The 26,741-nt window shown below is 45.6% G+C and overlaps 1 protein-coding gene and 1 pseudogene across 2 annotated transcripts in view; both read right to left on the bottom strand.

Annotated features, from left to right (window-relative positions):
* Window positions 1-25,125, bottom strand: part of l(1)G0289 (lethal (1) G0289) — a 113,255-nt gene extending 88,130 nt beyond the window's left edge. Inside the window, exon 1 of one of the 2 annotated variants that reach the window (XM_065440696.2) lies at window positions 24,959-25,125. In XM_065440696.2, the coding sequence (XP_065296768.1) occupies window positions 24,959-25,049 (91 nt within the window). In that variant the 5' untranslated portion in view covers window positions 25,050-25,125. Of the gene's footprint in view, window positions 1-23,819; window positions 24,138-24,958 lie in introns of those variants that run through there. The other variant, XM_065440697.1, reaches the window with a different exon arrangement.
* LOC135908896 (uncharacterized) lies at window positions 10,758-12,341 on the bottom strand (annotated as a pseudogene).
* Window positions 25,126-26,741: the final 1,616 nt, after the last annotated feature.

A 26,741-nucleotide genomic window follows, 5' to 3' on the forward strand; every position in this document is an offset into this window, starting at 1 on the left:
TGTGCTATGACAGCTGGCATAAAAAAAAGCACACGGCGCTGTAATAATCTGCCTGAGAAGCTCCTTCCAGCCCTGTAAAAGTTACTGGGGCCTCAGACGAGGAACACAAACACATCGAAATGTTTTCATCTGTGTTTTGCTGCCTGCTACCGACTGGTGTAGTGTCCCAAGTGACCACAATGTCCATCGTTGCGCAACAACATGAAATGGGGCGTGGTAGCTGACATATGAATTAAACTCAACTTCTGCAAGCACCTGCATTTCCATATCTTGCATCCTTGCCTCTGCTAAACGCCATTTAGAGTAGACTTCATTGAATGCAAGTATTTTTTTTTTTTTAAGTGTGAAACGCCACCACGTTGGAGCCCCAAAACAATTGTATGGCCTCACCAGGCTCTCGTTGCGAACACGCAGCCAGATTCCAGAGTCGGTGATGTACCACAACAAATGTTTTTGCGCTATAACATAGGCTGCGTTTACTTGAATGCTGGGGCTTTGTCTGATTTGCAGTAAATTTTTCCTGAGCAGTTCCTTCAGGTCTGCTTAGCCGACAACAGGGGCAAACATCCTTCTGAATATGCTCACCCACACTGCATCGTCTGCTCGGCATCTAGTTGGCATTTCAGAGTAGAAAATAGAGTAGAGGTCAGAGTAGAAAATAATAATGCAATCAACCATTAGGCTTTTAAAGCGTTCCACCTCGTCAATGCATAATCAGCTGTGTTGCCATCTGCTAGGTTAATTTAAAACCTCTTTTGTACCTTGGCATCATCTGTGTAGGTCTAAAAGTGCAAAACAAAGAGCTGATCTAAATAACGACGACAAATCATATCTAACGTCCTGCCTTCAGCATCAAGTGACACTAAGCAATGGTTGATTTCATATTTTATTTCTTGCTGTCAGAGTGGAGAGTAAGTAACAAGTGTGAATTTGGATCGAAGCAGGCACATGCGAGGCGCCATGGTTAGTGGTGTAAAATATAAAACATGCACAATATCGCTAGTTGAGCATCACGCATTACACTTTTTCCTATACTGTACCTTAAACTTTGAACTAAGCAACTGCTACTATCAAAACATACATGTTTCTATTCTGCAAGATAACTCGCACCAAACATTCCCTTTTTTATGCATGCCCTCGTTAGTTTTCACCCTTCTCAGGGGTGCACCAGTGCAATTTGGGGTGGAGGAAACCAGCAGGAAAGGAGGAGTGGAGCTACCCTGAAAACTTGCTTTATCTAGGGACCTTACTGCTGCTCTAACAAGCTCACCATCTGCGCACAGTGCCAGGAACGCTGTCGGCCACATAGTTCGTCAAATCCAATGCAGTCTCTTGCAAAAGTGACAGCAATATATGAAGTAATCATTCAAGAATACCATTCCTGTGTGGTTGATATCTGTGGCCAATGACTCACAAATGGCAAGGACAATGCGTCGCTTTCATTATGAAAGCTCAATAAAAAAAACATCCCTGTCTGTGAAGGTAAATTCTGCCTGTCTCACTTTTCGTAATCATGCATGTGGAGGGCATGCTATATCTTTATTTTCAAAAATCGGCGGCATGCTATATGGGTGCCCGGTGGTGCATTTTTGATTGCGATCGGGCGCAGTCGGGATTGAATATTTGGGTCACGATTGGCTTCTTTCCTCAAGCTATGGGAGGGAGCCAATTGCAGTTAAGAATTGCGATCCAAAGTGGAAGTGGCCTTGTGACACCAGTATTATATTCAGGTGCACTTTTATTTATTTATTCTTATTATTTTTATTACTTTTTTTTTCTTTAAGCCCTCGAAATAGCGTGTGCGTTAGATTCAGGGGACAGTTCGAACCAGGTAGATATGATAGCTCTCTGGAGGTGATTGCGGTGTGTCACATTGTGTGTACTAGTGCATGAGACCACATGCACATGAGAGTTTCCCTTGTGCTGAAGACACAGGAATGAAATTGGACATATTTATAGCATTTGAGTAACCACTTCATGAAAGCTTCACTAGGTTCCAAGATGTGCATTAGATTTGCAAATTCTTTTTTTTTCTAATGCCGCCAAGACAAAAGAAACAAAACCTTTTGTCACAACGAACGAACAGGGGGAAAGGGCTGTTGCATATTTTGAATGAGCCATGTGGTAGAGAGTTTGGAAGCTAATGCAATATGGTTGCAAGTTTCATGTAATTTCTTCTTATGTGCCTCTTTGCCCGTGACGACAAACATAACATATCACATAGATGCACTTTTTCATATGAAACAGCTCAAATGTAAAGTACCAGTAAGCTCATACCCTGTCAACTACAGCCAGCAAACAACCAACAAGGCAGTCATTCCCCGGGAGCTCCATTTAACGATTTTTGCATGCTTCAGATAGGCCACTTCTGTAGACTATGAGTAATACATGTAACTAAAAAAGAAGTGCTACATCCTGGCATAATCGGAGAACATCGCACAGCTTGCACAGCTGCTTCACTAAGCACTCCCTTCAACAGGCAGACGCCTCGTGCAACGTTTCCTGCATGGTGCAATGTGGTCTGCCTGTGTTTCCTGCTGTGAATTACATGGCACAGCTTGCAGCATGTGTGTGTTTGCTCTTTGGCAAGCTTTGTGCTCTGCTTTCATCTGTGTCCACTTACAGAGAAAGCTTTACAGGCAAGAAACTTCTGCTGCACCAAATGTAGGAGGTAGCTTTTACCATAGGCCATTTTCCCACTGAAATGAATGTGAAAAGCAGCTCGCGCAGGAGATGTGCACTCGAACACAAGGACTGAGTTAGAGCACACGAAGGCTCATACGGAAGGCCTACCCCTTGCTCAATATGCAATACCAACTCACCCAAAAAGCAGCACTGCTAAAGTGAAACATGGAAATGTACCAATTTGACAACCGCTGTAACAATCAATCTGAAGAAGATATGTCGCCTCTGAAACCAATAGGCTGCAATATACAGGGTGTCCCAGCTAACTTTAACCAAGGTTGGAAAATATGCAAAGGACTCTAAAAGGATGCAACCAATGCGTGTTATTGGCTATTGTATAGAGCAAGTCACACTATTTCTTGTATTTTGCTTAATTGCATAAAAGATCAACTTGAATTAACAAACTACACAATTATTAACTCTAGGCCAGAACTTCCAATGAGAAGGTTGTAGAGCACTCCAGGAACAACTTCCTAATTGTTAGGTCACAATTTTTTCTGTGTTTTAAATAGAGTGCGAAATATGAAAGAAGGCACTTAATATGCATGCTTGCGTGCCGCGATAGCAGTGCTCTCAAACATGCCACACAAGTAGGAATAGAACGTTTAGCCTGATGTCCAGCCTGATCTGCTTATCACTATTATGAAGTGCCTCGAAGGAAGCACATCACTGGTGTAAATCATGCAGTCAACACCTGCGCCGCTGCCCTGTCACTTTTGAAGTGGCAGCATGTGTTGTTCGTTCATAAGTGGCATGTTTGAGAGCGCAGCAATCGCAGCACACAAGCGGACAAGTTACATACTTTTTTTCATATTATGCAAGCTTTCTTTAGGACACAGAAAAAAATTATTACGCAACGAGTAGGAAGCTAGAAGCTGCTAAATTAGATGTTACTGTAAGCACTCTACAACTTTTTCATTGGAAGTTCTGCCCTAATGTTAAAACTTCGAAAGTGGCTCATTAAGCTTGACTAATTACGTAATCAAGTAGAACAAATAGAATAGTGTGACTTGTGCCATACAATAGCCAACCATGTGCATCCGGTCACATACTCCTATAGCGCTTGGGCACATTTTCTAACCTTGGTGATAGTTAGGTGGGGCCCCCTGTATATTGCTGTGAGGAGTTTCTTTTGTACACTTTGTACTGGTGTAAGAATGTCCACAGGAAAGTGGTATCTTGCAATTCGCCGTACCTCAACAGTCAACAAAACATTGCATGTGCCTCTTTTCACAACATAGCTTTGTGCCTTCTCTGCTAAACTTTTCAAAAGACCAAAGAGTTTGTTGCATGTACTGAAGACTATTGGCTGCTCCAGCTTGCTCTGCTGCTTTCCACCTGTAGTGGGAGACATGATGAATATAGGGAGTGACTCTGACACTTGAATAGAGATTGTTTTATTGTTCAGTCATTTCATGGCTAACAGAAAATAGAGAAAATGCTCAGTAATGGCTACAGCAATGTTTGGAGGATTGCAATTAGGTACTTACGGTACTTAGGTACTTATTTTATTTTATGGATGCACCATATTAATATGATGATATATATCCAAATAAGTCACAAAGGATAAACACTAGTCAAGTGCTCCGCTATGAGAACGATTATTTAGTTTCTTTTATTGCACTAACGAGCCAGGCAATCAGCAACTTGTTGAGAAATCTGACGTTTCACTCAGAAATGAAGCAACTTGTTTCGATTTATGAGCTTACCAATAACGATAGATTTATTATCCTGACATGCAATTAGATGTTAGCAGAGACTATGCATGCTGATGGTACAAACCCATCGTTTTGAAATGCATGCTTTCCTTCATGACAGACTAGTTGGACTGACGTGACTATGTGTGCTCCAGTACATACTGATGAAGGATGGGAAGACATTTTGAATTGCACCCTTCCTGCCAAGACCATTCAATAATTTGGAAGTGGCAGTTGCGGCCGTTGTGCAATGCCTAAACTCTGCGCTTGCACTTTCAGGAGCCACAACACATTAACACTGCCCGGGCCCTCTTGGCTCTGGATTTATCAAGTTTTCAAATGCTCAATTCTGGATGCGACGGGCGAGCTTGTGTGGACTAAGCACATGCCGCGAATTCCTGGAGGGTCATAGCTGCAGCTGCGTGAAACAGCTCCATTCCACATCAAAGGGCACACAAGGAAGCTTCAGCAGTCTCTCAGATCATTTGGCAGAGGCAGTTGCGGCAGTTGGCTACGCCTAAACTCTGCGCTTGTACTTTCAGGTTGGTTATTTGCATGTTGTTTTAGCTGCTTCAACTTTATTTAGCTGCAACTGTTGCCAATGTTTGTTTCATTTGCCCCTTTTACCTTAGTTCATTTTTTCTTGCTAGTCCACACCTTTGTTACGTCACACCTACGTGTCAAGAAGTTGCCAAAAAAATTTGAACAGCTAGAACGACATTTCATGGACAGGATGGAATCTCTCATGTTAGAAATGGGCTCTAAATTCAAATTGAAATTGAATGACTTTGGTCTGCCTAAAAATGCCTCGCTTCGCAAAAGCACCGACTTTATGAGCAACCTGTTTGATGAGTTCAAAACCAGGCAGGGTGAAATGATGGCTTCAAACAAGGCCTTGTTGGCCCAAAATGAAATGCTTCGGAAACCTGTTGCTGATTTGGAGGAATATTCTAGACTAAACAACATTGAAGTTAAAGTAATTCGTCTGACAAAGAGGGAGGATTGCCGAGCCATTCTGAAGCATATGGGTGATGTCACTGAGTGCCCTGTATCTGAATCTGACACTGAGACAGTTCATTGTGTTCCATCTAAATAATCCGATCAACATTTTAGGTGGTCACTTTGTTTCAAGAGACAAGAAAAATGAATTTGTAAAGGGGGCCTGCAAGGCCCAGCTCCGAGTGAGCCACCTTGGGTTTTCTGGCACTAACGACACGGCTGTTTCCGTGAATGACCATCTGACAATCAGTAATAACATACTGTTTGCAAAGGCACTTGCCCTGAAGAAGGCAAAAAAGTGGTAGTGCCTCTGGACTGAGAACAGCCAGATCAAAGCACGAAAAACCAGCGCTAGCAGTGTGTTCAGAATTTCAGCCGAGTCGGATCAGTGGCTATTCATGTAAGAACCTTTTGTGCTGATCACACATGCCAGATCGCTTTCTCATCACAACATCCTTTACGTATTCGTGTAAACTTCATTTTTTACTTAGCCACAATAATCCTTCATTGATAATTTTATTGCGTGCAGTCTACAAAAGAATCACGAAGGGATAGATAAAGTTTTGTCTTCGCTTGATCATGATTTTTCTTTCATTTGTGCTTCTGAAATGTGGCTTTCTAGCGATGACAGTAATGTGCATGGGTTCCGTTCTTACAGTGCTAAATATTGTCACCGTTTAAACAGTAGGCATGGCGGAGCTGCTATCTTTGTTTCTCCCCGCATCAGTTACACTCGCAGAAATTATTTAAGCTTTCATGTTGATTGCTGTGAAAGGTATGGGTGAAAACTAATGAGCCCCTTGAGGCATGCAATACTAAATGCTTTGTTCTTGGTTGTGTTTATAGGTCACCAGCTTCTAACATTTCCGATTTCCTCTATGCTCTTGATAACACACTTAAGTTACCGCTGGAAAATAAGAATAATGATTGTGGGGCATGTGAACATCAACCTGCTGGATGTTAATTCTAGCTTGTATATAGCCTACACTGACTGCGTTAGTGGTTATGGCTTTGAATCCCTCATCACATCACCTACAAGATGCATTGGTGAGGGCTCTCATTCACTAAGCGATCGTGTTTTAACAAACCTAGACGGTCCCGTTATGGCAGGCATCATTAACATTGACCTCACTGATCACTTTCCAATTTTTTTAGTTTTCGAAACTCGTTTGGCTATCATTGTCACTTCTTACTTCACTATAGTATTTGACACATAAACTCCTTTCTACCATTAGCTTCACTGACTGGTCAGATCTCAATTTTATTGAATACTCAATAGATGCTCTTAATTTCTTCTGCAATTTGTTCACTGAAGCAGTCAGTACTTGCTCTAGAACTGTGAAATGTAAAATTTGATTTAAACGCCCTGAAATTCATTGGATGACAGATCGTCTACGAAAGAGCTCGCAGAAAGCGTAATTTGTACAAGAAAACTAAAAGACAACTGTTCAACTGTTTTCTGCTAGAATGGTACAGAAAATACCGTAACGTTCTTAACACGACTCTCTGAGAAGTCAAAAGGTGTTACTATGAAACAGTGTCCTTGCAGAACAAGAACAACCTTAAAAAGCAATGGCAGCTGCTTAACGACTTTTTGAACAGCGACCTGCCTACGTTTATCCCTAAAATTGTACCTGACAAAAATACTTTTAGTCGGCCTCCTCAGATTGGAAATGTTTTTTCAGATCATTTCGCATTACCTAAGAGAAGTGTGTAAAGAACATTTCAACCTAAAATAGACTGCCTGAGCCATTCATTTTTCCTTCATCCTGTCACGCCACATGAAGTGCTTTCTACTACACTTAATCTTCATAACACAAGTCCAGAATTAAATGGTATCTCAGTATGCCCCCTAAAACTAGTCGTGATGCATTTGCGAGCCCCTGAGCGTAGTATTTAACGTGATCTTTAAATCTGGTGATTTTCTGTCTGCTAAAACATGCAAAGGTAATTCCAGTTTTTGTGAAAGGTAATCAAGAATTTTTATCAAATTACTGTCCAATTCCTGTTCTTTCTTCTTTATGTAAAATAACAGAAAAATTATTCTTGATCAGATTAAGCTAGTAATTGGGAAATTTTCATATAACTAAATCCTGCCAGTTCGGTTTTTCGTCAGGAAGCTCAACTACTTGCTCTACTTTGTCTAACTGACTTTATTAAGAATAGTCTTGAGAATAATGAATTCATTGCTTTCATTTTCTTAAACCTTACTAAAGCATTTGACACTATTAATGATACGATTTCATTTCATAAACCTGAAGACTATGGAATAACTGGTCCCGCTCTGGCCTTTTTAAAAAGTTGTTTGTTGGTAGGAAATTTATTGTAATTGCATGTGAAACATTTTCCCATTCTAAAAAACTTAACCAAGGGGTGCCACAAAACTCAATACTGGGGCCTTTGCTTTTTTTCTGTTTACATTAATGATATGCCAGAGGTCACAGACTTAAGTTATTATGTTCTGTACGCTGACGATACAACTATATCTATAGCTGATAAATATCTCTTCTCTACTAATCAAATTAAATAAAACTCTTGGCTACTTAATGAAGTTGTGCGACGACAACGATCTAATCATTAATCCATCTAAAACAAAATTTCTAGTCTTCCATTTGCACCAAGAGTAGCTAATTAATACTCCTTCGTTAATCTTCGACAAACATTTTATTCCCATTATCAATTCCATTTCATTTCTAGGTGTTATCCCGGACAGCTATCTGAAGTTTCACCTGAACACCAACCATGTCAAGCAGAAGTGCGTTTTTGGTAACCGTGAGCTTATTAAGGCCCGGCACTACTTTTCTTCTTGTGCTTTGTTTTCGCTCTACTTCATGTTCATTCATTCGCACATTAACTACAGATTAATTGTTTGGGGTGATACATATATATATGTTATTCGTTATCAGTCCAACATATGCAAAATCAAGCAGTATGCATCATCACCCACAGTTCACCCCGTTCAAATGCTACCGGCCTACTTGAGCACCACAAAATTTTATGTGTAAAAAGTTATTCAACTACAATTTAGCAATAATGTTTTATAAATTGCTCGATTCCCTATTGACTTTTCCATACATTTAAAGTAGCTCACTTAAGAATACCAACTCCATCAAGTTCGCTTCTAATTATAATTTTTTGTTACATTCAGTTCAGTTCAGTTCAGTTTTATTCCTTAAAGGCCCCCATCTCAGGGGGTGTTACATAAGGGGTGGGATTACATTTGTAGTGAGAAAAACAAACAGCGATGGTGATTTAACATTGAAGGTGATCTGTTACGCGTTCTTGAAAAGCAGGTGTTGAAGCGATGGCGACGATGTCATGGGGTAGGCCGTTCCAGTCCGTGGCTGCTCGAAGAAATAATGAAGCTGAAAACGTAGTAGTAAATGATAGTGGGCGGGCAACTTGAAGGGGATGACTGGTGCGGTGAGATATGCGTGATGCGGCGGCGACATACGGTTCTTGATTGAGAGGAGAATAAAAGAATTTGTGATAAAGGGTGAGGCTAGCAATGCGACGACGAAAAGAGAGGGGTGGCAGTCCGGATGTAGCTTTCAAGGATGAAACACTGACGTCAGATGAGTATGAGGAATGAATGAATCAGGCAGCACGATTCTGCACAGCTTCCAATGCGGTGATTAGATATGCTTGATGTGGGCTCCAGATGGGGGATGCATATTCTAATTTGGGTCTTATAAGTGATTTATACGCGAGCAATTTAACATGTGGTGGGGCAAGACGAAGGTGGCGTTTTAGAAAACCGAGTGTTTTGTTTGATGCTGAAATGATGTTACCGACGTGAACCTGCCATGATAGATTAGAAGAGAGGGTGACTCCTAGATATTTATATGATTGTACTTGCTCAATCTGTGTGTTAGAAATTAAATATTGAAAGAGATATGGATTGGGACGACGAGTGAAGGACATGAGTTTACATTTACTAGGATTGAGGGACATTAGCCAGTTATTACACCAATTTAGTACGCTGTTAAGCTCTGTCTGAAGAGTGTATTGATCGTGACAGTTATTAATGGTGCGGTAAATAACACAATCATCTGCGAAAATTCGAATACTACAGGAAACATGCAGGGGCAAGTCGTTAATATATATTAGGAATAGGAGGGGACCGAGGACAGAACCTTGTGGGACGCCTGAAGTAACCGGGAGAGATGTAGAGAGATGGCCGTTAAGATAGACAGACTGAGAACGGTTAGTTAGGAATTCTTCAATCCATTTGAGAATATTAGGGGGTAGGTTCAGCTTTGAGAGTTTTAGTAATAGCCGGCGGTGGGGAACCTTGTCAAAAGCTTTAGCGAAATCAAGAAAGATGGTGTCGGTCTGCATATTACGGTCTAGATTAGTGTGCAAGTCGTGAAGGAAAAGCGCTAGTTGGGTTTCGCAAGAGAGGCCCTTACGAAACCCATGTTGTGAAGGGTGAAAAAAATGGTTTCGGTCCAAGAAGTTTATGATTTGTGAGTAAATGACATGTTCCATGATTTTACAGGGCACACTAGTCAATGAAATGGGGCGGTAATTCAACGGCGAGTCTCTGTTACCTGATTTGTAGACTGGAACGACCTTCCCCGTTTTCCAATCAAGAGGCAAAATTCCTGAGGAGAGTGACTGTGAGAAAATGAGACATAAATATGATGCGCAAATTGATTCCACATTTTTCAATAGTTTTGAATTAATCAGGTCCATACCAGCTGATGATGAAAGTTTCATATTATGAATTATGGATGAAATGCCTTCTTCGACGAACGTGACTGCCGGCATGGGGGTATCTAAGTTAAAGGGTGGTAATTGTGAAGGTGCGTCGAGTTCGGTAGTGAACACAGATGCGAATGCATGGTTAAATATTTCTGCGCAGTCGTGGTCAGTCACCGCTTCATGTGAATAATTCGTTAGTTTAATATCGGGAGGATGTGTTGGGTTTAAAACTTGCCAGAATTGCTTGGGGTTTCTTATAAGTAAGTTAGGTAAGTCATTATGATAAAATGAGTACTTGGCGTTACGAACAGAAAGTAGGTATGATTTTTCGGCCTCGAAGTATTTTCCCCATGCGGCAGGCGTGTCGTTTCGTTTGGCGGTACGAAACAATCGTTTCTTTTTGTTTTCGAGTCGTTTTAAGTGCTGGGTAAACCATGGTTTATTGCGATTAGTATGAAAGGTAATCCTTGGTACGAACATATTAGTGAGATGATTTAATTTGTTCTTGAATATCAGCCAGTTTTCATGAATTGAGCGAGTGTGAAATGCAGATACGTATTCAGGAAAAAAGGTGTTAAGTTCTTCAGTTATTGCATTATAGTTACCCTTATCGTAGAGTTGTATCGTTTTATCGGATGTCTGTTTTTAAGTCGAGGTAAATGAGAATAAAGCATGCATGACTTTGTGATCGCTGATTTCAGGAAGGTAACTGATGGATGATACATTCTCGGGGCTGCTTGTTAGTATCAGGTCAAGCGTGTTTGCTGATTCTCGTGAGACACGGGTTGGTTGGGAAATTAATTGAGTGAGGTTAAAATTTAAACAGACATCGATGAAGTTCTTCTCCTCTGCATGACACGTTATTGTGGAACTAGCTATGTTCTGCCAATCAATATCCGGGTAATTAAAATCACCAAAAAGAAGAATACGGGCATTTGGATATGTGCGGACAAGTTTATGAAGGATGTTGTTCAGATGACGTGGGAAGTCTGGATTAGTCTGGGGGGGCCTGTAGCAAACGCCAAGCAGAACTGTTACGGGGGGAGCGCAGCAGATGAGCCATATGGCTTCAATGTCGGATGCGACGTCAACAACAGAGCATGATATGCCTCGATGAATGGCAATGAGAACACCGCCCCCCCGTTTGCCTTTTCGATCGTTTCGATACACGTCGAAATTGGGTAAATCGGCCAAAATTTCCGTATCCGTTACGTCACTATTTAGCCAAGTTTCTGTTAGTATTAGTATGTTGCTCCCGGATGACGACATGATGTTTGATATGAGTTCGCGCTTTGGAAGAAGACTACGGATGTTAGTGAATATTATCGAAAACGAGAGAACATTGTGCGGTGGAGCGGGTCGACGATTTGTTAAAGTTTTGTGACGGGGCAATTGCTATGCTATTTCCTTAACGGTTTGGGATGATGCGTCAAATACATAGCGTTTTGGGCCGATGTGCAGGGTTTTGAAGCGCAAGGAGTACTTGTTAGAATTGGCTTTGGCAAACACTAACAACTGTTTACGCGCATGGCGAACGGTGCGGGAGAAGTCCTCTCCAATACTGTAGCTTGTGTCTTTCAATTTACGGCCATTTGATAGCAGTGCGTCTTTGGTTTTATGAGATAGGAATTTTACGATTACGGGACGAATTCGATCGGCTGAATGATTTCCGAGGCGATGCGCTCTTTCAATGTCGTTAGGTTCCAAGGTTATATCAAGATTCTTGCGGCAAACATCAATGACTAGTTTTTCTGACTCGGCCCACGTTTCAGCGCTAGCAGGGTCGGGGATACCATAGAAAATAAGGTTATTCCGACGCGATTGGTTTTCCGCGTCATCCAGGCGTGTTTCTAGTTCGTTAATCTTTTTAGCTTGGTCGATTGTGGTTGACTGCATTATTTCAATATCGTTTCTGAGGTGAAGAAGTGTTTGGTAATGCGTTTCGAGATCGGCCATTCGTTTGTCTAGGCTTGCTATGGTTTGGTCTGTTGTGTTCAGCTGTGTTTTGAGGCCCTGTATTTCCGTAATCAACAGGGTCTGTCCCGCGCTTAGCTTCTGTAGTTCGGCGAGTACAGCAGCGTTGCCCTGAGGGCCAGGGTTAGTCTCAACATCACCTGATAGCATGAGCAAGGAATGAATTACGTGAGCACACTCAACGGCAATGGCAACACAGCAGTGCGGGCTCGGAAACTGCACCAACATATAATTACTGGATTTTTTAGTGAAGAGGGCATACTATGAACTGACCTGCATCGCAAAGGTAAGCGGATTAGGTGGCTGCGCTGTGGTGCAGTCACCGAGCCCACGAAGCGGCGTCAGCGGATTCAGTTCGCGCATCTACATTTGCTACCATAGCCGCGTTTACATGAATGCGACAGTGTCGCATCGCATCGCATTTCTAGCGCATCACATTCATGTAAACAGCAGTAACGCGCTAGAAAGGCGCATCGCATTAATGCGCCAGGCGAGGGTAGATTTACGGGCGCGAGTCGACTCTCGCGGAGCATGTAAACGCAGGATCGTCGCATTAGGAATGATGGGAAGGAATTGCCAAACAACATGGCGGCGGTCCCGGCTGCCCGCTTCGAAATGAATTTGGCGTTGCTTTTGTAAAATGCACTTCGTTCGCAGCAAATGAATGTGTAAACGGCTTTCGCTTAGTCTCAGGCCGCTTCGACGACAGGGTATTATGGATAACCTTGTGGTGTTTTCGAGATCACTTCTCGTTTCGAACGAGGCGAAGCCTAATGAAAGAAACATTCTAGATGTCAGCGCTACCTATCGCTATAGTCGGAAAGTAGCCGCAACGACGACTAATGGCCTCCGAGATCCGAAGATCTCGCTGGCCGGCTAAAGCTGCAAAAAACGTGCGCTGCTTCGCGTCCGCTGCACTATAGCGTATAGCGTACGCTATAAGTTGCGTACGCTAAACTAAAACTGTCTATTTCTCGGCACTCAACCACCAACGTGCACTCGGCCCACAACCGGAAACCAGTTGCACCGGAAGTCGGTTGCACTTCACTTATACGACACCATGTGCGCTACGTTTTTGCGAGAGTTAAGGCGCTACATGTAAACGGCGTCGCATCACCTTTCCCAAATGCGCTTGGAAATGCGATGCGCCACTGTCGCATTCATGTAAACGGGGCTCATTACACTCTGCAATCATTTTCCTGGTTCACTTAAGATATGGCCCACATCTATTTGTTTCAAAGCATCGCGAAAAAAGACTTTCTACTAACCTGATAAGTTTCTCTAATAAATATTTGTATCTTCAAGTAGATACTATTATTTCTGCCTCGCACCCCATCAACTGTTTTTTCTTTTCATTGCAATGTTCACACTGCGTCACATCCTCTCTTCTTGTTCATTCTTGCTTGTTCTTCTACTTTTAAAATTGTAGAGTTTTTTACACTTCCATTGTTACTTCTGTTATACCACATGGCATTAGAGCATTGTTTGTAGGGGTTTCCATGTTTATTAACATTTCTTTTTTAGCTAATATACTATTACCTCATCCACTGTTATGCTGCCAACAAGTGCACAATTCTGTTGCAGTTTCTAACCGAGGGTCCCGTTTTCAGTATTAATACTTTGGGACCCTCGTCTGCATACTAGATTTATATATTTGTTTTGTGTATGAATAAACTCGAACTTTAAAGCATTATAACTTAGAACTGAGGTTGAACAGCGCAAATAAAGCAAGGACATGAGAAAACAAATATCACAGACAAGCGCCAACTGATAACTGGAAGTTTATTTGATGTTCTCCAGCCATTCTATACCTTTTCCACCATAGGCATGCGTACACCAATCGCATATACGCCTGCAAAATGAGCAATGCCTGTAACGCGAGTGTTCAGGTACACTGACGGCTAGTTAATTGTTATGAAGAAAGATATGTGTATTTATTTTCATGACCCAGTCGAAGAAACTTTGGACATATTCATCAACTCATCAGGAGGACTGAAGTTAACATACGGATTACCAATTAACAACCACATTCTGTTGCCCAATATTAATCTGTTTTTCTTTGGATGAGCATGTATGCTGGGCATGTCATCCCAGATATAAGAAAACCTTGCTGCGCTACAACAGTGCACACTCAAAATTGGTTAAGAGTGGCATAACAACCACTTGCATTAAGGCAGCACTAAGAGTCGTGTGAGCATTAGTGTGAGTGCAGTTTTTTACATCAGATAGCATGATTACAGAATGCCCATTTTCCCTGTTCTGTCCTCACTTCAGTATGTGAAGCGATCTTGCAGAAAGAAAAACAAATAAGTTTAGAACCAACACACAAAAAAAGAACAAAAAGAAAAGACCAGCACACACCGTACCATACTTGCGCAAGTTGTTACACAATCTAAAGAAAGTTTCCAATAGACAAAACATTAATTTACTTTTCAGTGCCCCTTGCAAGCTTTCCTCGATATGCAATCGTATGAAAACACTCGAAAGGCCCCCGTGCACCACCAATCATAAATCTCATTTCACTGACTGCAAGCGCAACATTATCTATCAGATACCGCTGAGCTGTGAAAAAGCTTATATAGTACAAACGGGACAGTGTTTCACTGACAAAGCTCGCCAGCACAGCAGTAACGTAAATAATGGCTATGGGAGTCATTTAGCAGGACACTGTAACAAGAGTCTCTGCACTCCCATATATGAAAAAACAAAATTCATAGGGAAAGTAAAAGATAACAGAGAAAAAGGGAAATAACAGAGGCACATCACATTAGACAGGAAGGAGATAAACATGTAAGCGCTTCCTCTCTTGCTTTGTCAAAAAAAAAAAATAGCTTTCTTGCTTGAAAGTTTATGATGTTGCCGATTTTGCAGATGTATATGCGACTGGTGTACGCATGCTTATGCTGGAAACAGTATAAAATGGCTGGAGAATTCCAAATAATTGTCCAGTTGGCAGCCAGCGCTTGTCTGTGGTATTTTTTTCTTTGTACTCTTGTTTTATTTTAGCTGTTTAACCTCAGTTCTAAATATGAACCAACTAGCCCTCACCAAGATCTCATAAAGCGAAGCAATGCAGACGAGTTGTGAGTGCAGCCAAAAATGTGTGGAAAGAGAACACGCCCAAATAGAAAAATGTCCAAAGAGAACACATCCAACACGTAGTCATGCAGTGCCAAATGAGATCAGCACCGCCTGAATGCACAAAGGGGCACTGGTCAAGGCGATGTGGCAACATCTTAGTTCTCAGAAAACATCCACTGGACAGGGAGCTATGGGAAACAGCGACATCACTTACACCTTTTCAAACCACCATTGAGCAGTTGAACAGATACTGTGATGCAGATTTCAGAAATATTTTTGCTTGAATGAATTTGTTTTATTTCTTTTTCCTAAAGGGGTGACATTATTTGACAAGAAGCATGCCAAGTCCTTACTTGAAAAGTGTTGCTGCTCACCACAGCACAGAAAGAAACATTCATTAGTGGCACTGATGCAATGGAATCTGTGCAAGAACACACTAATAGCACCTGTCTTAAAACAACGATTCTGCATAGTATCCTGTGCACTCACAAATGACGACAGTCTTTTGTTCGCAATGCCTGCCCATCGTACACATTGATGTATCTAACATTAACAAGCTCTTCGCTGCCACTAAACAAAACAATACCACCTGCGCTTTCATGCGCAGAAGCAGAGACTGAATTAAGTAGTCACCTACTGCGCTGCATTTGATGAATAGGCTTCCCGTGACGCAGTGCAACAATTGCAAATGCCAGCATGGGCTCCGGATCATCCCTCACACATGCCAAGAGCTTCATTTCTGCTTTGGAGAACTTCAAAGAGCCAATGAATACAGATTATATTTCATTGCCAACAGCCTAAGTCATTCATTTTCAAACGAAAAACCCATCTTGTTTGAGTTCATTGTTTGAACACCTCAAAGACCTCCTGGAGTTATGTAAGACAGCCAGGACTTTGTGATGTGATGTATGTGCAAGGGACTGCACAAGCACTGCTAAGTACCGTTTCATTTCAGAGATTGTTGCATTGATAAGCTGATAACAAAGCAATGTCAGAAAAAAATAATGATCTGGTGCTGCCCAGCATGCAAAATAACAGAGCTCCAAATTGTAGAAGAAGAAAGAAAACAAAGCACACAGTACGAGTAAAAGGATGTGGTGGATGGGAGTGCCCAAGTTTCATTTTTACAATCAGGAAAATGATTAAAAATGTTAGCAATAAAAATAAAACCAACACTGCCTGCAATGTAGGACAATGGTATAAAGAAAGAGCTAGATGGATTGGATTCCTATGGAAGAGAGCTTTGGAGCAGAAAACAATGTACTGGTCCAGAGACTAAGCTGTACTACATTTGGCTAAGCAAAAAAATTATGCTAGCTGTACAATGACTGTTATGGCCTTGCTCGCATTAAATATGAACTTTTCTCAACAAAAATGCGCAGTATCTTCAAAATTTGTCTTCAGCACAAGCAGCAGCATAAAAATGTCAGCTGAAGCCACTCTCCACTTATGAAGCAGTCACTGATTGTCATTATGTTCGCAGAATCTTACCAACTGTCCCACGTGATTGCCTTTTTGATCAGAAAGGTTGATCATTCATGGAAACCGTGTTAAGTGTCAAAGTGGAAAAATGTGTGCGAGTATGAAGTGTGCGACTGCGGTCATGTGGTAGAGGTAGAGAGGGGATAGGAAAGTTTAGAAGAGCTAGAATGTGTGTATTATATATATATATATATATATATATTTATATATATATATATATAGGTACAGGGTGATCAATTTTAAAATGATCACGCTGTACCATGAACGGTGACCAGTAAAGTACTTTACAAGCCGGAACAAGGCGCTGTTTTGCTTTGACTAGTGTTCTAGATATGGCGAAGGGAGGGTGTCCAGCGCGGGCTTTCCACTGAGGCTTCTTTATTGAGAAGTTGGTGATGCCACCATCGCCTTCAACTGAATAAGCAGCCCTATGGGCCGGCAGGATACTTGTCGCATCATAGACACTACCGCAGCTGCAGGCAACTTTGACGGGGTTTCAGTCTGCTGCATATATTTTTAATATCCAGTGGTGAAAACAGTAATTTTATTTCCCACCCACCTGTAGTCAATAAAATAGAGAAAAAGCAACAAAAACGATGCAAATGACACAACAATGACGGTGCATCGAGTTGACAGCTACTCAGCACGTGAGCTCTTCTCAGCCAATGGGCTCTGCCGAAACTGCCGGAGCTTCAGAACAAGGAGACGGCAGTGCCGCTGCAATTTCAGCATTTTTCGCATCACCCTCGGCGCTTGCCAAGGCGTCTAATGCACCCACTTCCCTATGTACACTCCACTTGGACACAGAACGGTGCCAATAGATGTTCGTTGGGCGGGAGCAGTGAGCAAATGTCATATAAAACTTATGAAAAGGTGACTGAAGAGCAATGCAAAATCAATGTTGACTGGTTTAGTACTATTTGAAGACCATATGCGTCTATATGGCAAAAAAGTTACAAGTGTAATGATGTTTATTGAGCGAGTCCAACAAACGGGCGGTAGCTCGGAACAGTGAGCGCGGAGAGCAAGATGGTGGTCTTCGAACGCCGGTCTCATGCCCTCTGTTCTTGATGATGATCGGTGTGCCATTCTCCTCCTTTCTTCATTACAATTGCCCCCGTCGAGAAAGGTGGAGCCATCCTGGCGATCTAACAGGTGGGTACAAGAGGGTCGAAGTACGGCTTGAGGCGGTTTACGTGAACAACATCACGTCCACGTCGACGACGGTCGCCTTGCAGCGTAAGAGGCTCAATGACATAGTTTACGGGGGAAGTACGCTCGACGATGCGGTAGGGACCATGATAATTTGGGAGCAGTTTGGACGACAAGCCAGGGGCGCAGGGTGGTACAAGCAGCCACACAAGTGCTCCAGGAGCGAATGTTGCGGCCGGAGAGTGATCATCATCGCGGGCGTTTTTCTGGCGTTGTTGGTCGGCTGTAGTAAAGCGCTTGGCTAGTTGTCGGCAATCTTCAGCGTAACGGGCCGCTGCTGACACGGGCGTGCACTCTGAGGTATCTGGTGCGTATGGCAGCAACGTGTCGATAGTGTGCGTCGGCTGGCGACCGTACAAAAGGAAGAAGGGGAAAACCCGGTTGTGACTTGCGTAGCGGTGTTATACGCGTATGTCGCAAATGGGAGAACCAGGTCCCAGTTTGATTGATCAGATGCAACATGTGTCGCAAGCATGTCGCCCAGAGTCCGATTAAACCGCTCAGTGAGACCGTTCGTCTGAGGGTGGTAGGCAGTACACGTCCGATGTACAATTTTGCACTGGTGGAGAAGTGCTTGAATTGCATCGGAGAGAAATACGCGGCCACGGTCACTGAGGAGTTCGCGAGGAGGACCATGCCGAAGCACAAAACGCCTCAGGATGAAAGAGGCGACGTCCTGTGCTGTCGCCGTGGGAAGAGCAGCGGTTTCGGCGTATCATGTAAGGTGGTCGACAGCAATGATAGCCCATCGGTTTCCGGCCGTGGTCAAAGGTAAAGGTCCATAAAGGTCAATTCCAACGCGGTCGAATGGGCGTTCTGGGCATGGAAGGGGCTGCAATGAACCTGCGGCAGGATGCGGTGGTTTTTTTCGTCGCTGACACTCGTGGCAGCCGCGAATGAACTTGCGGACAAAGCGAAACATTCCGCGCCAGTAGTACCTTTTCCGTAAGCGTTCATAGGTCTTGAAGACACCACCGTGAGCACACTGCGGGTCGGAGTGAAAGGATGCGCAGATTGTAGAGCGAAGCGTTCGAGGGATAACTAGGAGCCACTTCCTACCATCTGGCGAGTAGTTGCGCCGGTACAAGAGGCCATCACGGATGCTGAAGTGCGAAGCTTGGCGTCGCAGAGTTCGAGTGGTCGAAAGAGTGGGTGCCCCGGATAAAATGTCAAGAAGCGAAGCGATCCAGGGATCGTGGCGCTGTGCAGAGGAGACGGTGGCGACGTCAGGAGCTGACAATGGAAGGTCTATAGTGGATATGGACGCAGTTTCGGTGGATAGTGGTGACCGCGACAGTGCATCAGCATCGGCATGCTTGCGTCCGGAACGATATATAACGCGGATGTCAAACTCTTGAAGTCGAAGAGCCCAGCGGGCAAGGCGACCTGACGGATCCTTCAACGAAGACAACCAACATAATGCATGATGGTCCGTAACTACATCAAACGTGCGGCCATATAAGTAAGGGCGGAACTTGACAAGCGCCCAGACTATTGCCAAGCATTCTTTCTCGGTGACGCTATAGTTTGATTCAGCCTTGGTGAGCGTTCTGCTGGCGTATGCGACGACATACTCTGCGAACCCAGGCTTTCGTTGCGCGAGAACAGCACAGAGGCCGACACCGCTGGCGTCTGTGTGCACCTCAGTTGCGGCCGTAGGATCGTAGTGGCGCAGTATAGGTGGTGACGTCAGGAGACGGCGAAGTGTGGAGAAGGCTTGGTCACATTCAGAAGACCATGACGAGATATTGGAGGCGCTGCTTAGTAGTTGGGTCAAAAGCGCAATTATAGAGGCGAAGTTGCGCACAAACCGACGAAAGTAGGAACATAACCCTATGAAGCTTCGTAACTGCTTTAGAGTCGTCGGTTTGGGGAAGTCAGTCACGGCACGTAATTTAGCTGGGTCCGGAAGCACACCATCCTTTGATACAACGTGACCAAGAATTGTAAGTTTTCGCGCAGCAAAACGGCACTTCTTGAGATTTAGTTGCAGCTGAGCGGTTTTCAGACACGTCAGGACATGGTTGAGGCGTTCTAGATGGGTTGCGAAATCTGGCGCAAAGACAACAATGTCGTCGAGATAGCAGAGACACATGTGCCACTTCAAACCCCGCAGAACCGAGTCCATCATGCGTTCGAAGGTGGCAGGCGCATTGCAGAGGCCGAAGGGCATGACATTGAATTCATATAGACCGTCAGGCGTGACGAAGGCTGTCTTTGAACGGTCGGCCTCTGCTAAAGGTACCTGCCAATACCCGGAACGCAAATCTAACGACGAAAAAAACTCGGCACCTTGTAGGCAATCAAGGGCATCGTCAATTCTGGGTAAAGGGTACACGTCTTTTCGAGTAACCTTGTTTAGGCGCCGGTAATCCACGCAGAAGCGAATCGATCCATCCTTTTTTTTAACGAGAACCACAGGGGATGCCCACGGGCTTTGTGAAGGGCGAATAACGTCGCGTTTAAGCATATCGTCAACCTGGTCGGTAATAACTTGACGTTCCGCGGTGGAGACGCGGTAAGGGCGTTGTCGCACTGGCGAGGTGGAGCCGGTGTCGATGTTGTGGACAATGGTAGAAGTTCGGCCAAGGGCACGTTGGGCAACATCGAAGGAGTCGCGGAACTGGTAGAGCAGCTGGAGAAGAGCAGTGCGTTCAAATGGGGACAGTCCGTCTGCGATGGACGAATCAAATAGGTCAGCAGCTGGAACATCAGAAGGGGTAAGAGCACTGATGACGTCGAGGTCGCGTCGAGCTGAATCTTGCTGCACGGAAAAAATTTGGCCGACATCAATGGGTTGCACGCATCCAAGGGATTCACCTTTAAGCAGTCTGATGGGATATGGAAGAAGATTTGTGAGGCAGAGAGCGCTTGTTCCATTCGAAATAGAGAGGGTCGAATAAGGCAAAAGAAGTGGCTTCCGATTTAGAAGAAGGCATGATGGTTCAAAGAATGCAGCTTCATCACATATGCTGTTGCAGAATACGGGGAGCAAAACAGCTGCTGTCGGCGGAATTTCTGTGTCTTCTGTGACGACTATTTTGTGTGCGGCTTGATGAGCGGGGTAGTAGGACTCGTCACACAAGGGGAAGAGCTCAAGTTCAGATCTGGCACAATCAATAACGGCGTGATTATACGATAGAAAGTCCCAGCCAAGTATAATGTCGTGCGAGCAAGAGGAAAGGACGATAAGCTCGACAATGTAGTGTTCTTTAGCTATAATAAGTCGAGCAGTGCAGGCAGCTATAGGCCGAACAGGGTCTCCATTCGCTGTACGTAAGGGCATCATCTCAAGAGGCGTGGTCACCTTCCGAAGCTTGCGGCAAAGTGTGGCGTCTATAACAGAAACGGCAGCACCGGTATCGACAAGAGCATATGCACGGATGCCTTCTACGAAAACTTCGACAATATTCGACGGCAAAGTTCGAGGACTTGAGCATTTCGACAGCGCAGTTCTTGCCTCACGAACTGCGGAGGCTAGTTTCCCTCATTTTCAGGGGCTGGTCGACGACGCATGGGCGACAAGGAGCGGCGACGGGGTGAAGGTGAGCGACGAGACGTGGGTTGCGGATAGTCACGTGAAGACGTGCTTGGTTGGGGACCCGGATCTTCATAACGAGAGCGGGGACGATCTATGTAGTTCGGTGAACGGGCGTCTGAATATCCTGGCGCGCGACGGCGGCAGAATCGGGCGATATGACCAGGGCCACCGCACGCAAAACAGATCGGCCGGTTGTCGCGCGTTCGCCAGGGATTTGCAGGGATGGGAGCAGACCATGTCACGGACGGCTGAATCGGGGCTGCAGCATACGACACACCATGGGGTGGTGAGGGCTGTTGAAGCTGCTGCCGCTTTACTACCTCAGCGTAACTAAGAGGCGCGGCGACAGGTTGCTGCTGAATGGGCACCGGCATGGCCTCGGAAATCTGCTCTTGAATGACGTGTCGAAGCACGGGAGCCAACGGGATTGGTCGCTGCAGTTGCTGCTGTTGTGGGAGCTCCTGACGCTGAGCAAACGGCAGGAGAGACAACTGACGGGCCACCTCCTCACGCACAAATTCTTTCATTTGTGCGATAAGGTATGGCTGGGCAGGCATGATGTCCAGTGCAGCGAGCGGTTGATTGTACGTCTGAGATGAACGTCGGGTGAGAGCCCGCTGCCTTCTCAACTCGTCGTAGCTGTGGCACAGAGTTACCACTTCAGACACTGTGCCAGGAGACTTCGCAAGAAGCATCTGAAAGACATCGTCGTCGACGCCCTTCATGATGTGCTGTATTTTGGCACTTTCGCTCATTGAGGCATCGACGCGCCTGCAGAGATCGAGTACGTCCTCAATATAGGCGGTAAATGTTTCATTCGGTTCCTGTGCCCGTGTGCGCAGCCGTTGCTCGGCGCGTAACTTCCGCACGGCAGGGCGACCGAAAACGGCAGATATTGCCTCCTTGAAAGCAGACCAGTTTTCAAATTCCGATTCGTGGTTCGTATACCACAGCTTCGCCACGCCAGCCAAGTAAAAGTTCGCGGTACTCAACTTAGTAGCGTCATCCCACTTGTTGGGTCCACTAACTTTTTCGTAGGACGACAGCCAGTCCTCGACGTCCTGGTCTTCCGTACCCGAAAATACCGGGGGGTCTCGCTGGCGAACGGGGCCGGGACAAACGGCGGCCGGGAGAGGTGGCGGCTGTTGGGCTGCGTCAGCTTGCATGGTCGAGTGCAACGTGCGGGATCGGAGTTCCAGGGTGCCGACGATGTGCGTACCCAGCACGATCCACCAAATGTAATGATGTTTATTGAGCGAGTCCAACAAACGGGCGGTAGCTCGGAACAGTGAGCGCGGAGAGCAAGATGGTGGTCTTCGAACGCCGGTCTCGTGCCCTCTGTTCTTGATGATGATCGGTGTGCCATTCTCCTCCTTTCTTCATTACACAAGTGATAAGTGAATACAAGTGAAAACTGCCAGATGCAGAGCACTTTTCCAAAGCATAGCTATCAGCTGGAGAAGAACTGACGAGATCCACTCATTTTTACAGCAAACTCAACATCGTGCTCCCGAGTTGCTCCAAAAAACTCAGTCTGCATGGAGTGAGCACGTCAGCTGAAATAGCTTGTGTCAGTGGTAAAACTTGGGGCTGTTGGGGAAGAACGATAGACGACTACAGACTCCGCTTTTGACCACCTGGGTTGCAACAAGCCTCTAGACCCTCAGTACGATGGTAATTTTCTTTTTCAAGCCTGATTGGAACATTCAGAAAATTAAACTGGCAATGTTGTGCTTTGTGGAAAACGTCAAAGCTACTATAACATGGCCAGCAGGTTGCAACTAACTGCCAAATACTTATTTCACATGCAATACCTAGCAAAAGCAGTGCACTAACTGTGCATTGCAAGCAACACAGGACACTAAGGTTTCTTGGTGCACACTCGTGAACAGTTCTTGCAGCAAAGGCACTTTGGTGAAGTTCTGGATGCCTGCTGGCCACGTGAAGAAATCAGATAGAAAACAAACTGCCATTTCTTCACATGCTGCAAAATTATTCACGCGTGGTTGCGTTTTGCAATGGCATTGCATCATGCTGTTACCAATATCGAAGGGCATGTATCGTCTGCCCGCTACCAAGTAGCACCGCGGGTCAGCAGTGAAAAGGCAAGCACAGCGGTGCAGCTGACGATAACGTCACGCATGGTAAGAGCAAGTGCACCGCGCTTAGTCGTATCTCAGGATCATCTCCTTTCCCTCCTCGACCCTCTCACGAGAAGTCAGAAAAGCGCTGCGGGTCAGCAGCCCGCCGCAAGACAAGAGAAGCAGGAAGGATGCGACACTTCGCGTCGGCTAGGCACGCGAGGCGCGCCAACGAGCCTCGATTAAAAGGGCTGATAGGGGTAGAAAAAAAAAAGAAAAAAGAAAGGAAGGAAGAAAACGCAGCGAGGCGATAGCGAAACTTTGCGCGGTTCCGAAAGCGGCTGAAGTTCGTCTACGCACCAGTATCAGGTTTCGGCGGCAGATAGCGCAGGTCGTGCTTAGTCCTGCCTTTTTATCCTTCCATCCGTGGCGAAGCCAACCAAATGAGGCACGGATTCGCGACAAAGGAAAAGAGGGCGGCTCGAGCACGCGCGTCGAGGAAAAGGCGCACCGCCTGCACTGGCTGCGGGACCGCGCGGCTTCAGCGACAACACGAGGGGCGGCGCAACCGTGAAAAAAATAAAAAAAAAGAAAACGACTACGCCAAGGCGCTCGCACAGGTAGCTACTGCGCTGCCAAAGACGGCAGCCGCTACGCCCTGACGGCAACGTCTTTCGTGAACGGACGGCAAGGCCACTCATGCCAAAAACGCCTCATCGGCGCAGAAGGGTCGCCGAAATCGACAGCAAGTGCGCGCCTTCTGTTTCATTTCGCCAGAGCACGCTTTGCGCGCCCCGCGCCGCACAACAGGGGCGGCTGGGCGACGCACGCCGCTTTGTGTAGACAAACAGCTGTTGACAAAAAGGAAGCACGGCGCAGTCGTTCACCGCGTCACCGAAGGCCGAATCGCGACTTAGCTGCGCCGCCAGCGCCGATTTCGAGGTCGAAAACGCGAGCGGGCGACGGTAAATTAGCGTCCGCGGTGACGCGGAGCTTCGGCGAAACGCGAAGTGGCTGCGGGAAGATCGCGCTCGACAAAATCGCGGTCGCCGGATCAATCCGCGGGCAGCGTCCTTGCCGCAGACGCATGGGGCTGTGCGCAAAGAGGAAGACAGTAAAATAAAAGGAAGAAAAAGAGCACGAACACGATACTCGGGCGCGTTTCATCCGAATCTTGTGACACCAATACGGAAATGACACTGCTACAGGAAACGGCCTTTCCGGTCTCGATCTGGTTAGTGCGACAACCGTATCAAGTATACTCAAGCAACAGCAGCGCGCATATCTTGGGACAGCGCAATTAGTGGAGGTTACTGCTGCAACAAACACTGAAGCCTCTGACAGATGCGTTGCGTGCACGGAAATCGAATCGGCTGTTTTGAAAGAAAGCTCGTCTGTACACACGACGACTTTTCCTTGGACCAGAAAAGTTGCTCGACTAATGCTTGCATCGTGAAAGCTCGTGAATGGTCACCTGTTGTATTTACAAATTCTCTTACCTGAAGTTTCCACGATGAGGAGCACGCAAAGGCTTGAAATTGTAATGATACCCATTGACGAGCGTAATACAGTACACACTCGCGACGCCATCTTCGAAAGTTCACTCGTACGCTGCCTCACTGTAGCGCAGAGTTGCGTCAAGTGCGGCGACCAAGCGCAAGAATGAGCTTCGGCTGTCATCCGTGAGATGGCTGCTGTGCGCCAACTTCGTGTTGATGGCGATGAAATTACGCTTTACGAGCAACTTCTAGCTTTGGCCTCCTCGGTCCTCGTTGTAGGAAACTCTATGGGTCCTTCCACTTGTATGGCTTAGTAGCTCCAGTGAGGCTTTGCACTTTGTAGGTCTAGTGGAGCTGGGCCATGAAGCATAGCCTTTAAGACAAGCGAACACCTGGCGCATATTAATCTCGAAGGCGATGTAAAGCGCTGAGTGTAGTCACTTGCGGCGTTAGTGCGTACTAGAAAGAGAAAGCCTTGGGTAGCCTTGGCAAGCGCCTAGGGTGATGCAAAAAACCATGAAAAACGCTGAAATCGTGGTAGCGCTGCCGTCGCCTTATCTTGTATGGGCTCATACAGTTACTAACCAACCCCCCCCCCCCCCCACCCCCCAAAAAACAGAAAGAGAGAGAGAAACAGCAGTTGGCAACGAAGGTACATGGACCACACGGCCGCGCGGGGATGTGTTACTCCGCCAGCCAATCACAGAAGCAAACAAAATCGTCGTCATGCATTTCGTGATGCAACCTTTTCAAACTGGCTTCATACTTGAACCAACGTACTTAGACATACTTCAGTTTCGCAGCTCCCTATGGGCACATTGCAAGTGCTAGGCGGCGCCCTGTCTTTCGGACCCCTAGCGCCATCTGACGAATAGTTGTTCGAATGCGGTAGGATTACTCACAGCCACACCGTGCTCACAGCGGCTCGCGCTGCGTGTTTGGCGCCCTGTGAAACGGTAGTCATGGCACGAAACAGCGTGCCGATATTAATTTTAGCTGGGTTTCAGGAATTACAAGATATTGACAGCTTTTTTCCTAGAAGGAATTTCGAGAAAGGAAGTCGTCTATATGAAGCGGGGCGGGACATGAGGGAACTGCTGAACTCGCACTGATCGGAAGTGACTGCAAGGTGTGTTCCGCAAACGAAAATCAGCGCACGACCGAGATGCGTGAAGCTCAGCGTAATTTACTTCGTTATCTACGGTGTGGACGCATGAAATTATAGGTGACATTGATTTTTGCAGATCGGCTACAGCAGACAAATCCTAGCGGGGAGCTGCGATTGCCGTGCTGGCATCGCAGGGAAGCGCAAGCACGCCGCGGTAGTTGCCCTGTACATACAGGACGGCAAATGCGAATCGAAAACAAGCCATCCAAGAACGTGGGGCGTACGAACGCCTCGTAAGACCTACCGCGAGGTATGCTAACGTTGCTCTCCCCAAACACAAAAAGTGACGAGCTTACCAGCTGCGTAAGACTACGCTGGGAAAATATTTTCGCCAAGTTACTGGAAGTTCGAGACTTCTTATGTTGCGATTTTTCAGTGCGCGCAAAGGAGGTTCCAATAAACCACGTCGTCAAATATTTTCGTGATCTCAACTGCCCCTTAGTTGATATGCTGTGTGCAGAAGGGTCTATGCCAGCTGAGCCAGCTGCAACCCCTCTTAGTAGCACTCAGCAAGCCCTGACGTTGTTTGAATGGGAGAGGATTGGGAAAGAGTTCCGCAGCTTTACTGCGGTACAGTGTGGAAACAAACTACTTTGTTTTCTGCATATCCTGGTA

The sequence above is a fragment of the Dermacentor albipictus genome, chromosome 1 (assembly GCF_038994185.2).
Source record: "Dermacentor albipictus isolate Rhodes 1998 colony chromosome 1, USDA_Dalb.pri_finalv2, whole genome shotgun sequence".
In the NCBI taxonomy this organism is placed as follows: Eukaryota; Metazoa; Arthropoda; class Arachnida; order Ixodida; family Ixodidae; genus Dermacentor; species Dermacentor albipictus.